This window comes from Pelecanus crispus, chromosome 3 (genome assembly GCF_030463565.1).
Source record: "Pelecanus crispus isolate bPelCri1 chromosome 3, bPelCri1.pri, whole genome shotgun sequence".
NCBI classification, from domain to species: domain Eukaryota; kingdom Metazoa; phylum Chordata; class Aves; order Pelecaniformes; family Pelecanidae; genus Pelecanus; species Pelecanus crispus.
In genome coordinates, this window is record NC_134645.1 from 29,641,852 (window position 1) to 29,656,618 (window position 14,767).

The following is a 14,767-nucleotide window of genomic DNA, read 5'->3' on the forward strand; positions in this document are numbered from 1 at the left end:
AGCGAATGGCTGTGTGGTGTTTAGCTGCCTGCTGGGTTAAAGCACGACAGGAATGAAAAAATAATCCTTATCAATATCAACAGGGCTTGGCAGCTTTAACAGAGAGGTGAAGAAAAACAAGGAGGGTAGCTTTTCTAGCACAAGCTGCATCATTTCAAGACCACCTGAGAACTGAGACTTGCATTTTACCTCCTTATGCACAAAAGAAATAAAATACTGAGAACCTTCTGGATGAAGTTTGGGCCTGCTTACACCTGTGAGTCTACTTCAATGGCTAGAAACATTCTAGTATGAACTAATGCTTAGATGTCTGACTGAGGACCAATGATGCACATTCACAGCAGCATAAATAAAACATTCCTCAATTGCTGTTTCTTTTTCCTCCCTTTCTGAGTGGCAATGCCCTTCACTATTAGCATTACAGTCCTACCTGGCAGGAAAAGCTAGTTGTCAGTCTTTAGCGCAAGTAACCAAACAAAGAGGAAAAGATGAACATACTTCAAACAGGGCTTACAGTAAGGTATTTTTAAGAAGATGGAGAAGAGCCTACAGGTATCCTGCTCCCAAGGAACTGCAGTAGTTGGATCCCACTGGTGGCTATCTTGCTACTCACACTCCAACTCTGCATACAGGCTTATAGCTTGTGAGACAGTACATTACTTAGTTCTCATGCCCCCAGTCCTTGCCCCCAACCTATAAGACTTGCTTAAAGGAATTGCTCAAAATTTTCCTGACCAGGAACTGTGGATTCTTGAAATACAGACTTTTTTCTTTTTTCTGAAAAACTTAACTCTTGTCTTGGGTCTTCTTCACTCAACAGGGAACAGCAGAAGTTGTTTTCAAATGTGAATGCACTGACCCAGTAAATGTAAGTCAGGCATTAAAGAAGCTTGGAAAAGACCTCATTGTTGAATAGGAACTGAAGATGCAAGTTGGAATACGGTTTACACAGAAGTAAACAATAGCTGCAGACATCTTTACGAAGTCTCAGTAAGTTTTGTACCTGAATATGAACTACGTTTGACCCATGAAGTTTATCACATTGGCAATACTGTTTTTCTTACTAGAAATGAGAAATGGTTGCACCCAACAGTACAAGCAAAGACATCTATTAGGACTGCTCAGCAATTTAGACTTGGACTCTTATGAATAAGAAAGATGACCAACAGGTCTTGTTCCTGTTTTTCGGCCAGATCAACAACTGTGCACGATCGGTCTGTCTTGTAGTCTGCTGACATTTCTGCTTTTGCTTAGGACTCAGATGTGCAAGCAAAAACTTCATGTAAATGATAAAATGATAATTAACTAATCTAATCATGTAGCTTTAAAATACCTAGGCAGGCAAGAGAAGCTTGTATTTTATATGGGCAGATTCTCATTCTATTTATTCTCATATTAGTTCTTACTTATGTTTACTTTTATAAAATCAAGAACCTAATAAAAGCACCTTCCTTTCAGGAAACAAACAAACAAAAATAAAGATGACAACAAAAGAGAAAGAAAGAGTTCATCACTTTGCTGCCAGTGTACTGTGGAGTGACCAGGCCTTCAAGAAATTTCAGGTATTATTGATCCTCTAATCCAATGACACAGAAGCCAGGTAGCAAAGGAAGCAAGAAAAGATAAAGACAGATAACAGTGAATAAGCTGTACAGATTTTAAAAACAACACTTTAAAATAAAAAAAGGATGCTAACAACATTCTGCAAAATAAAGCACATGAAAGGCTGTGCTAGAGGCATATCTATGTTGTATTTTTCATGCTCATAAATGTTCTGAGTCAATGTTATTACCATGTACCCTTCTAAGTTATTTAAAGCTCGAGGAATAGAGGAGAAAGAGACACACTCTGCAGGTGTCAGCGTGGGGCTCAGAATGCACTCAAGGAATGATTTATATTATTGATTTACATGCTTTAAAAAAACCCCACAACACTTTTGCATAGAAAAGAGAACTGAATTAATAACCGCAGAGGATGAAAACATCTTTATATCTCTAAACCCGAATGAGAGGGAAAGCTTCAACTGTAGTGTTTTACATCAACATATTATATTAATTTTCTAGAGAGAGTCTGTTTGCATTCAAAAAGTAATTTCAGGCTTAAAAGAAGCCTGGATCAGTTTATACGTACTTACATAACATAATGGTGGCTTTCAAGAAATAGCTAGCTGAAATGTCAAAAAAGCATCAGAAAAAGATTTTCATTATTTTAAACATGGCCAAAAGCACAAATCTCTTTTATTACCACAGGAATCTGTTTTTATTGTTTTTCAGCACAACTATACCCTTTAAAATGTTTGACCTAGGATCTAACAGAAAAATGAAATAATCTGGTTCCCAACCACAATGTAGTCCCTCTTGCAAAGAGTCACCTTCTTTTGTGGAGATGCATGCAGTAACATTTAAGGCTAATTTCAAGTTCATCACCATCCAGGCAATACCACCTGTTTTTATTCTCCTTCTCTATCATAGCCTACAACAAAACTGCTTGCATGGCTTTTACTTCTCAGATATGGCACTAAGGTCTATCATAGATTCCCTTGTGCTGAGCAAAGCACAGCCCTTCTAAAAATCAGTCTCCAGACTGTTCTTGTTTCTGCAGTGACTTTCAAACAGAAGTAATGGTCATAATCTACCACAAAACAAAATCTTGCAGGATAGGTGTTAACTACTGCTGCCCAGGCAGGTACACACTCTACCAAGCCCTCACAGAATGCAGCAGTCCTGGACCTGGTCTTACACCTTTTTATGACAGAAGCCCAAACACTTTGGGAAGACACGGGTATGACTCTCATGATCTACTGGCACCACAGCATCCTCCAAAGCCTGAGGATGCAGACGGCAGGGAGCATCTCTGAAAAATGGCATGAAAAGCAAGTCAACGTACATGACCCTGCACTTGTACAGCAACAATGCTGGGACAGAAGGAGATGGGACTGCCTCGTTGTCCAGACATGGAGGGCCAGAATTGAGTCTCCAGCTTCCACATGAAGGTGAGTGCTCCCTGGACATATGCAACACTCTTGTGGCAGCTCTCTGACATCTTTGCAAAGTACTGAGGATTAAGTGGCCATTATAGTCTGGAAACTGTGCACACCTAGGGGCTATCAACTGTGGCAAAGCAATTTAATTTTGACATGGGTGGTGTCTGAGATGACAGCACTTCCCTTGGACTTTAATTGCAATGTGGTTTCCCAGATTCCCAGACAGCAGTACAGCTACTGATGACATGCATATGGATTTCTTCTTCAAAATGAGGAAATGTCTAACCACCCATGATCCTCTTTGCCCTGTTGACCTTGTGCAGGCCAGCTGACTCCCACTCACAGGAGGGGAATCACAGTGTGAAGAGAAGGGGCAAATAATATTGTACTTTATTGCTCAAGCTCTATAAATTCTGCCTTTAAATCAGGCCACTGTGGATTAATACTTCACACTTTATACGCATTCCTATGGTCAATTACACGTGCTTTGTTTCCAATGAACTTTTACGTGTGGGTTAAAAGACTTTCAGTCTTGATTACTGTCACTCAGTTTGGTTCCTGAAGCATTTCCTGAGCTTTTTGTTGCGTCTCCACTTTCTGGCTACTTCAGGGTAATAGAGCACCTCTTCATGCACTATGTGCACCACTTCCTGCATTCCCCCAAGATTTAGTAGAAGTGCCACAGTTTCCCTCTACCACATAAATTGGGTTTTAAACACACAGTTAATGGGGTCAATAGGCAAAGGACTCTACCAAATGTGCAACATGAAAAAGATAACAAAGATTGTCTGGACTGCAAACAAGAGAGATTCTTTGAAGCCAGGATACTCTAGCCAAGATTTAATAAAACAACAAAAAGAAAGAGAAAAACTAACTGAACCAAGAACAAAGGGCAACATCACAAGCTAACTGCTCTGACCTGCCAAAAGCACTGAAGAACAAAGAAAATGAAAATATAAAGCTGCTCAAAACAAACAGGAGCAAAGTACAATACAAAGCTATACACAAAGTTCAAGGCACACTAGGGCCAATCCCAAACATGTGTGGGAAAGTACAGGCTGTGTTTATTATTGTATCTCCTGCACGCATTTTTACCCTCTTCTCATCTTTTGATGCATGTGGGGCAGTACAGAGTAGGTCAGGCTGATTTTTCCCTTTCTGAGTATACGAGGAGTCTCCCACAGGGCACAGGAAATGCTAGGGGAGCACAGCCTGCAAGCAGCCCAGCACGCTCCTAGTGACCAACCTCAAGCTGGGGAGAGCACAAAGATGGAGGGTCACGCTTGTCCTGCACTTAGCGGCAATACGTATGCCAAAGATCATCCAGGCTCTGGAGTCTCCAAGTGCTAGCATCAGCACTACTGCAAACAGCTGCCCAGAACCTCAGCAGGGAAGGTGTTTGGACCAGACCACCCCACAAGTCTCCAGGGTGTTAGTAGTCATTTTCTCAGACTGTTCAGTCATCTCTGTTGCTAGTCTATCACAGTGAAAGATTAAACAGCCATGCTGAAGGAGAAAAAACAAGCCTGAAGCATGAGCAAACTCTTCGTGGCTGGCACCCACTGTGGACTGCTTGACTGTTTCCTTATCAGCATTGAGTCCTAGTTCCATGGACATTCTGTCCAAAAACCAGAATCCTCCAGCCTGGTAAACAGTACTGCAGCAGGTAAAAAGCAGGGTGTCAGCATTTGCTATGGTGGGGGTAATTGTCTAATATGACTGGATAAAACAAAAGCAAATTAAGGGATAAGGGGAAAAAATAGTAGCTTCAGCAAACAGCAGGTCTAGTAGTACCCCAGAGCTTCCACGTAACAGGGACAGAAGAGAGGGGAGTCAAGATCAGCAAACTGGGGACGTCTGCTGGCCTCCTTGTTGCTCTCAGTGCTTGCAGCATATGGCCTTTGATAAAGTCCTGTGCACAGAGCAGGTGTAAGCTCCACTCAAGAAGAGGTGAGTGAGCTGAGTAGCTAGGGCAGCACATTCAGTCTCATCCCCAGGAGTTCAGCTGAGCTAGGCATGTTGACACTGGGGTAGACATGGCACACAAGGAGGAGGAAGGATGTTAAATGACAGGCTTAAGGACAGCCTCCATCATTAATATATATTGGTGCAGGATGTGAATCTGAGCTGAATCTCTTTGGGGTACTGGAATCAGCTGTCAGAACTAGCCACTGTGTAAGTGAACATGCAAGGAGAGCAAGCAGGTAGCTAAAGGAGCATGTGAACTGGATCAAATACAAGAGGGAGGGCAGGTTTGTGGCTTGCTCTGACTGTGGAGGAATAAATGGGTCTAATTCACACATACTTGCTGAGATCTCTTTGCCACATGAATCATGAGTGAGTTTTGTCAGCGGGATTTCAGTTGCCAGAGAATCTATCCTGGTTGTGACATGCTAGGTGGAGCTGTCAGCAGTGACAGGTAGAAGAAAACTCATCTTTTAGTGCCTGAGCTTGAGCCAGTTCAACTGGGAAGTGATTGAGGGTGAATAAATACAGGACAGCATTATGGTATTTTCACAACCTCTTTTCTGACTATAATTTCACTATAAGGAAGTTTGTTGGCACCTACTGGAGAAATAAGTGCGTGGGGGGGAATATCTCCTTTCTCCTCTTGTGCTGTGCTGAAAAGTGGAATTAAATTATTCTGCTCACAGACAGATTGTTCCAGTAAAATAGAATTTGAAGCCACCAGGGGCTCATTGAGAAGAGAAGCTTTTACACTATATGAAAAGGCAAGAGACAAAACCCTTGCCAAACTCCTTCACTCTTTATTACCGACAGCTGCAATGCTGGATGCGTCCGGATGCCTTTTAAGTGCCAAGGGGAGTGACGGAGGTGGGATGGCATGTGAGCAGATGAAATACATGGCAGCTTCTCCCCCGATGGCAAGTTTAATTATTTGCACTGTTGTATACACAAGAAAAAAATATACGCATATTGGGAAATCATTCATTCTGATTCCTGTGTCAGGTGTATTATGAAAAACACTCGCTCTTGCTTGTCCATGGCAGAACAAGGTCTTAAAATATTCAGAACCTGCATATGCCTTTGTCACAGAAGGGAGGAAAAACAAGGTAGAATGTATTTCCTAAAGAAGAAGGACATGAATATATCAAGAGAGCAAAACCAGATGCACTTTGCTATATGAACTGAGATATCCAACACAAGTGAACCAAACCAAACTTTAAGCCAAAGAAACACCATCTTCTATGTACTTTCATTCCAGAGAACTTTCTAACGCCTCCCTTCTTGTCCTTTCTGCATTTTAAGAGCAGTGGGCTAGGAAGAATCTGATTCTTTTGTCTGTTCAGTGCTCAACCAACGAACACCAAACTGTGCTTTGTTAAGATCAATTTTCCCAAACCCAGGATCCAGGAGCTTATGTGAGATTTCAGGGTGACCATTCAAGATGGTAAATGTTCTAAGTCCCTAGCCATAGCTCCAAGTCCTAAGTCATTATTAATAAGTCCTTCCAGTGATTATGTACCCTGTGAGGCTACAGACTAGAGTAAAAAGATGCAGACAGATCATCTTTCTGCAATCTGCAGTTTAAGGGTTAAGTACAACTGACTCAGAAACGACAACCACTTGTGCAGGGTTGGCGAGCCTTGATATACTTGCTTAAGTTCATGTCTTATCACTGTCAACAGCTTTTCTGCTTGAATAAGAACCTGGTTCCATTCTACATGAATTTATCTCTGCTGTTGTTAACTTCAGTGCACCTATGAACAAGGCCTGTGTGAGGATTGGTAGGTTTGATGTGCAGCATGATGAAGACCTGCCAGCTCAAATCCCAGCTGTGCTAGAGAGAGCACGCACCGTATTTTCTGAGCAGTGCAGGGGCAGTCTTGAAGCTGATTCTTTCTTGGATCTTGCAAATACAATGTTTGTTCATGCAGTAAGCTTCTTGCTCTTTGCGTTTATGTAATGCTGGCTGCCCTACCCTTAGAGCATATACACCTAATTATGAAGACTGTAATATATCATGTGAGGCCATACAATGAGGACAAGATATGCCAAGCTTTTCAAAGCACATTTTGTGGCATTTCAAGCAGCTAACCATATCTTTCTCCTGCACATGGGGGCATTAAATAAGTATATTTTATAGATAAGCCATCAGAGAAAGTGGTTGCTGTGCTACTGACCTAGTGCCTATATTTGAAAACCAGAGTCAGACAAACAAAAAAGCTCTGTAAATTGCAAAAGAAAAGAGAACATTAGGACTTGCCTCGCAGGGAGAGTTCCTCAAAGGAGCTGGAAATGCAGTGCTGATCATGACAGTGTTCACTACTGCTGGTGCTTTGCTGGTGTTAAGGAGGAGTGCACAACCTGGATAAAAGAGCAGGAAGAAGGTCAAACTGCAGCACTCACCTTCTGGTTTCAGGGTTTCTGAAACCTCCCCAGAACCTATATTAGCTGGCTCCTACTACAGGAGAATGCCAGAGACCAGAAGGCCCTTTCAATTTATTAGGGATGCAGCTTTACCCAACAAACATACTCAGGAAATACATTTAAAAAGTCTGTTTAGCTTCCACCCGCAGCTATCTTCTGTTCTTCCATGACTTCAGATTCACCCTCCTTGCAAGGCTGAATAGCAAAATGTATCTTTCATGAACAAAAAATAACTTGGAAGAGAATATTTACCTTGGCCAACACCAAAACAATATACAACTATGGCAAAATACCACCAGAGTAATATTAATGCAGCTAGAGGCCTCTTTGCTCCTTTAATCATTTGTTGTAACAAGAGGAACAAGGGCAGTAGTAACACTAGGGTTTTTCCTTGGCAGCTCTGCATGAAAAGCTGTGTATTTGCACTATTTCAGCTCTGCCCTCCAGCTCAGGAGGGTACCACTACTTAGACCTAGCTATTTGGGCTTTCATTGAAATTGCCTCTACAGCATAGGCAAATCATGAATCAGCAGCACTTTTATTGCCAGCTCCCCACAGTACCTTCTTTCCAGCTCTTTACCTTCATGTTTACCTATGCTTCCATCACTTTGTGAGCTGTAATATTGTGGGCTGAGCCATCAGACAGCATAAATGCACTGTAGCCTATACCAGTTCAGACAAAAGTAGAGAATCTTACTCTTCATGTTTAACTCTGGATCTAACTTTCTAAAGCAATGTTGGGATTATACGCAATTAACTCTGCTATTACTATTGCATCCCTTTAGATGCTCTGTGCCTCAGCAATAAATGCCACCAATGATTTACAATATTGCATTAGGAAAAAGCTTATCCTGGCAGTCAGCCTGTTTGCCAAAACTCAACCAGCAGTTCAATGGTTCAAAAACGCAACTAATTCAATGCCTAAGGTATAAACCTTCAATGGTTTGTACAAGAAGGATTAGAAATGAACTACCGGGATTTGGCTAGAGCAACCAAGTATAGAGTACTTATACATAGAAGTGGAACTCAAGGGACAATGTAGCAAAGAGAATCAAAAATAGGAAATGAGAAGGGGAAAAAAGAAGCAGAACAGAGAAACAGAGGAAGTAAATAGGAAAACTGGGAAAGAAAAAATCAGATCAATATGGAGGAGGGTCATGCAGATGAATACTTGGTGTGAAGTTGCTTAGAAAGGGTCAAGATTAGTATCTGGTGTCAGTTGTGGAGACCTGAAGAACCAGTCTATACCCTCAAGACAGAAAGTGAGCAGTATAGTCTTTAGCTCAAAGCACATAAGAGTAGAAAGGTGCCTTTTGTTTCACTGGAGGCTGAATATGTAAGTACACAGGAAAACATGCTTTGTGTTTTATTCCCTCTTCCCACCATCTTTGTATCTTTTTTTACCCTCTGGTGTTCATTCTCTGCACTTACTGTTGACTCTCACACACCTTCTACTGAAGGAAAACGGTTGTGCTCCGGGCTTCCAATCCGCCATGGAGAAGGATGGGATGCAGAAGAGCCCTGCATCCAGCCACAGTCTCCTTCTTCAAACGAACAGTAAAAGCCAGAGGGAAGATTTTCTGCAAGAGGGAAAGACACACACACATACAGGAGAACCCAGATGAGCTGAGAGGAGACTCCCAGGCACACAGAGAAGCTGCAGTGACTATTCTGACCGGGATGCTCAGGGCATGTGGGCACCCCCACAGCTACTCAGTCCTTTTGTGTGGAGTCATGTATGTACCTGACCATGGGGAGGGTGGTAGCAAGGGAAACAACCCCCAGACTGACTGACTTCCCCCCCACCTTTTGTGCATCCGAGTGAGAGGGCACATCTCAGTGTACACTACAGGGTCTCCTAAATACCTGGCCTCTAAAGATCCACAGGTATAAACCTACTCAAGGTTACACCTTGGAGATGGTTTTCCTAACCACTGCTTCTGTAGCCCCATGGAGGGAAATCTTGGAGAAGGATAAGTTCCTACCATGATTCCCCTCCCTTACAGTCTAGGTCTCCAGTCAGCCCAGCTCAATAATGAGACCTCTTCTCTCTGTGAGCACTGATGTGGTCTCAGTTAAAGCACCAAATTGTTTTGTGCCTCAGTTTTTGCACCTGTGGATCTGTTTGGTGAGATGAATGCATGAAAAGAGGATAGTTTATTTTAAGCCATACTTCCAGGCTTTGAAGCCCACTCATTCTGTCACTGGCTTGGGATTTCAGGCAAGTTTCCAGCTCCAAACAATAAAGATACATTAGCTTTTTGCCTTTAAATTAACAAGTTTTAAAGTAATACTCATTTTATTCAAAGCAGAAGGTAACTTCATACATTCTTCATCTCCTTCTTTACCTAAATTGCAAGTTTTTCTTACAAAGGGTGCAAAGCACTGCTCCTCTTGCCCTGAGCCATACACTTATATTGCCGTAGGTGAACATCCTCTACTAAGCCACGAATCATGCATTTCCTTCAAAACTTGCAAAAAAAATTTTCCCATCATCCTCAGTAAACGCTCACTGCCTCCCTAATTTCTACTGTTGTCTAGTTCTACCTTTGCATTTCTCTTTTTCAATGTGAGGCCAGACTCTGTACTTATTAAGTTACCTCAGCAAAAAACAGACCTTGTAAAATACCATGTAAAATCACAACCACTATAACATGATTTTCACTTTTAGTGAATCACTAATGATCCTTAATATAGATTCTGCACCCAGAGTGCAGCTGACAACTCTGCCAGGTACCAGAAGGCTTCCCTGTAGTGAAAGAGCACAAACTGGGTTTTATGGGGCAAAAGGTAGAGCACAAAGCTAGCCTGGCGGAAAAAGGTGCACTTTTAATATAGAGTAACATTAGGCGTTAAAGATGCCAGAAGAGAAGTAAAGAAGAGCAACCAGTCATTTTACCCCACTATATAGACTAACCAGTCCTTGGGGCTGGCAGTACAAAGCCCCTGAACACGCTTGTTCAGTGGCGCTGGTCCTTCTTCCAATAAACCAGAAAAACTGCTGTGTTGAACAGATGTAGCTGTAAAAGGGATGATGATATTCCTGACTTCTCAGAGTTTTTACACTATTGTGTACTCAAATCCGTACTAAAAAAAACGTTTAGCCCACATTTGTTTTCTCCTTCCCTGTTCCCCTAAACTTCCCCTAAAACTATCTTTGGGTTTTTTTGTTGTGTGTTCGTTTTTTTTTTTGAAAGAAAGGAAAATAAGACAAGAAATCTGTTTAAAATTGCAAGATAAAAATGAAATTTCATGTGCAAACACATTATAAACCCCCATATCCATGAAATTAGTTTTTCCTTTCAACTGCTTGTCAAAATCAGAGCAAAAATGTCTTCACTTACAAAATGTAGGGTAGACTACAAACTCCTAAAGCAAGAGGATGTGCTGGTCATGTGATAATGGCAATTTCATTAGCTTCTCTATGAGAAGAGGAGGATCCTGAACTCAGATTTTGTTGTGATTGTTAGAAATTTTTCCCTCTGAAATTTTCTCTCTATTAAGTGAGGCATCAGTCTCCAAACCCCAGATCATTCAAAATGTTTAAGTATCAGCAGAACCCTGTGGCTGAGATTGCAGGTCAATTAAATACCTGCTCACAAGGCCTCAGCTTTGACTCACACATCTCAAAAGGCAATTCATTGTCAGTGGCACATTCACCTACTCCTTGGTCTACCGTGAGAAAACAGCTGGGGAACACCACAACTGCAGTGTCTAGACCACGAGTATTTGATTTTCTAGGAGCCTGAATAACAACTCACCTCACAGAGGAAACTGAAAAAAAAATCTTACATGCGTAGCTTTTTAGCAGGGCCAGATTTGAACCTGGAACCTGACATGGAGGTGAGAGCCATGTTTTATTGTTATTTTCTGCAAGCACCCAAACTTGTTATGAAAAGATCAAAAACTGTACTGGAGTTAAGGGTTTTTCAAGTTTTTCCTTTTAAAAATCTTGAAATTCATTCAGCCTAGTCTTTAAATGCGGAGCTGTTAAGCAGAGAGTTGCTTCCTTGTGTTTTACCCCTCTATAGAACTTGATTATATTTCATGGCGCAGCCTGAGGCTGGGATCCAAAGAAAATGACAAATTATAATGTGTCCTGAATTCCTACTGAAACAGCTTGGCTTAGTGTCCAACTGAATTAATTTCATGGCCATACGCTATCTAGGATGATGTAAACAAGTCAGAGCAGCAGGAGGAGTCATCTAAGTAGCAATCCCTGCCTGGAGGCCAGAAAAAGCTCCCTGTCAATGAACAAGTAATAGCTTCTTATTTATGCCCTTACTTTCCAGAAAATTTCATTCCTCCTCCACAAATTAATTTTTTATGAATTTTCAGATGTCCCGTGCACTGGATGCATTTTCTCTGCCGCTCTTTCTTACTTTGAATATAGACAGCACCTATGATTCCACATACTGTCACCCCACAAAGAGCTCTTTGGCCAGCACTTTTCCTTCGACGTGTACTTCTCAATTTTCCGAATGTTCATAATTCAAACTCACATTAGCACAGACACTGCACTGATGAGGGAAAGTTAATCTGACTTTATTGGAAAATCAAGTAAACGAGGGGGCAGGAGTTACACCTACTGAAACCTGCCATGATGGATATTATCGTTAGTAACAGAAACCTCAAAAAATTTAGACCTCAGTAAGATTAAGATGTAGCTTGTGGATACTGGATGGAGAATAGAGTAATCCAGTGAGATTGGAGCACTATGAGAATGTAAGAGTCTCTGCTTTTATTTGAGTGATGAAGTAGAGAAAAGCTGTAGGGTGTTAAACTTTTTCCTAACCAAATATTTTCAAGCCTTCAGAATGATTTAGATTTTGCTTGAAAGGTAATTAAGTTCAAGGTTTTTTTAACTTTAACACAGACTTTTCATCCTTTAATAGCAAGAAAAAATAGCAACTGGCATAATTTATGAAGCAGATGGAGCACGCTCTTGATTCAAAACTAGGTGTAAATCAACCAGATACTATAGCTTAATCTTTTGGGTGAAATTCCAGACACATATTATAAAAACACAAGCATAAAAGTCTACTCTGGTATGTATGGACCTTCACCGAATGTAGGAGGAAATCTCAGAAGGCAAAAAGATCATCTACTCAAAGAATTTAAAGAAGCACACAAATCTTAAACATGGATTTGTTTCAATGGCTGCCTCTATGCTAGCAAAGTTAATCTGCCAAATTCTACCAGAAATGAAGCATAAAAAGGGAAAATACTTTTCAATACAGTCAACAAAGAGTGATCGTGTAATGCCAGAAGGCTTTGCTGAGTTCAGAACTGCCAGAGGTTAGAATTTGTTGCTAGAGATACAGCTTTTGATCAAGAAAGAAGCAAAAGGATTAGTGTATGCAAGACAGGAACCTTAAGAGAGCACTGCGTGGCAACAGGTTCCTACTTCATCATTTTGCTTGCAGGGAGACTCTGCTGGGCTGTATCTATCACTAGGACATAAATGAATCCAGTGGTTTCTTCATGCATTTTTGCTTGGAAAGTAAACTGGCCCCTGTAGAATTAATTATCTATGCTTTTTTGGTCACTTGCTCATGTTATCACAAATTCAAACTTTATAGGTTCCTATTCTGGCTGCCATCTGGTCTTTTGACAGATGTGTGCATGCACTCCTCCATCCACATAGCACAGCCTGAGTCACTCCTTTCATGAATCAGATACTAGTCTTCCTTATCTCACCTGGCAATGTGTTTAACATCTTTAAATATTCAATGAGGCAAAGAGTGAAAATTACCCTATAACCCAGTGGTTATAAGATTTACTTGAATGATGGAGGACATTACTTTCAATCCCTATTCCAGGTAAAATTTATAAAATGTGGAAGAGCAACCTAAGGAGAGACCTGAGTAACCCTTTTTCTTCTGAACTAGACCAGAACTCCAGACCACAGTCTTGGAAACTCTCCATGGAAATAGGAAATACGGGTTCAAATTCACTTAGGCAGAAGAAAGAATCAGTCCTGGGTTTGTCATATCCTGGGTGAATCCTCTAAGTTCTGGGTTTCTAGATAATAAATATACTATCAGCACCTCCATTCTTTTTATTTTTTTTTTTAAATATATCCATTACTTTCCTAACATGCTTTGACTGATTAACCACTATTTTCCCAGGCTGAAATTTTTTGATGAATTTGAGACAGAAAGGAAAATAATTTTGGACTAGCCAAAAGTATATGCACTTTTTTTCCATAAAACTTTTATTTTTGCCCAGACTTGCTGCCCTGCAACAAAAGATCACTGAACCAAAATCCAAGATACTGTTAACTAAAAAGTGCAAAACTACCGAAACAAATTCTCCCTTTCTGTGAAACAGAGCTCTGCCAATCTATATTAGTAAATACTTTGAGTTTTCACCTCTGTCTTGTGCCCTACCAGCTATATTACATATATGATTCTCTACTACAATAAGAGGAAGTATGTTATGTTTTTGCAGTAAGTTATAATCCATAAAAGCATGAATTTACTAGCAAAGACATAAGACCACCACTATCTGAAGTCTTAATGTGTGTCTGCAAAGTATGCTTCTGCGAAGTAATTTCCAGTACGGCACTTTGATCAGTCTGTTAAATCTGTATGCCTGATCCCAAATCAACACAGTTTGGCATATAATTCCACATCTGCCTCTCTGAAGCTGTCTTTTGCTCCTGCAAGAATATTTGATTATGACTCAAACAGCAATATGCTTTCTCTAGGGGTCATCCCTCTCTGATTTTACACTCTCTACACAGACTAATTGGTTGTATGCAGAACAAGCACTGTGACATTTCATTGGACATTAATAAGTAAAGAGATGCTAACAAACAGCTGGTGTTAGGCAGAATTTTTTTCAGCTAAGAAAGGAACAAAAATTAAATGAATAGGAATAAAAAAAAAAAAGAAAAAAGAAAAATCAGTACCTGCACAGCTAAAAGACTGTGAAAGGACAAAAACCCAACATCTCCTTGAAGCTCAAAGATAGAAGCCTTTGGTTAATGGTAATTTTAAAAGCTCTCCCCTCAGTTTTGAGCATGGTTACATCTTTTTCTGACAGCTCTTTTGTGTAAGCAGAAGCATTTGGGAAACCCCTTTCTCTGCTTTATGTATCTGAATCACTTTTTGCCACACTTGCAAAATGCTGATGAAAACATCCGCGTTGCTCAGGAGCAAAATGACAACTGAAATGCTGAAAGATGACATATGTTTTGTGTTGGGCTGCCACGCAGATGTAACCGACATCTAAAACATCAGATCATTTCTCTGTTTTGTGTAAGAAGTCTTATGCCAACAATATTCAACACTGTAACGAGACAAAAGCAGGGAAATCAGCCATAGAACCGAGCAGGCTTGTAAGTGGATAAGCAGACATACCCACAACTTGAGCTCTTGCTAAGGC

The 14,767-nt window shown here is 40.8% G+C and overlaps 1 protein-coding gene across 1 annotated transcript in view; it reads right to left on the reverse strand.

Annotated features, from left to right (window-relative positions):
* The window catches only part of ALK (ALK receptor tyrosine kinase), a 320,097-nt gene that overhangs the window by 62,553 nt on the left and 242,777 nt on the right, over positions 1–14,767 (reverse strand). Inside the window, exons 7-8 of the mRNA XM_075706949.1 lie at positions 8,824–8,955; positions 7,212–7,312 (exon numbers count right to left, since the gene is read on the reverse strand). Coding sequence (XP_075563064.1) covers positions 7,212–7,312; positions 8,824–8,955 — 233 coding nt within the window. The remainder of the gene's footprint in view (positions 1–7,211; positions 7,313–8,823; positions 8,956–14,767) is intronic.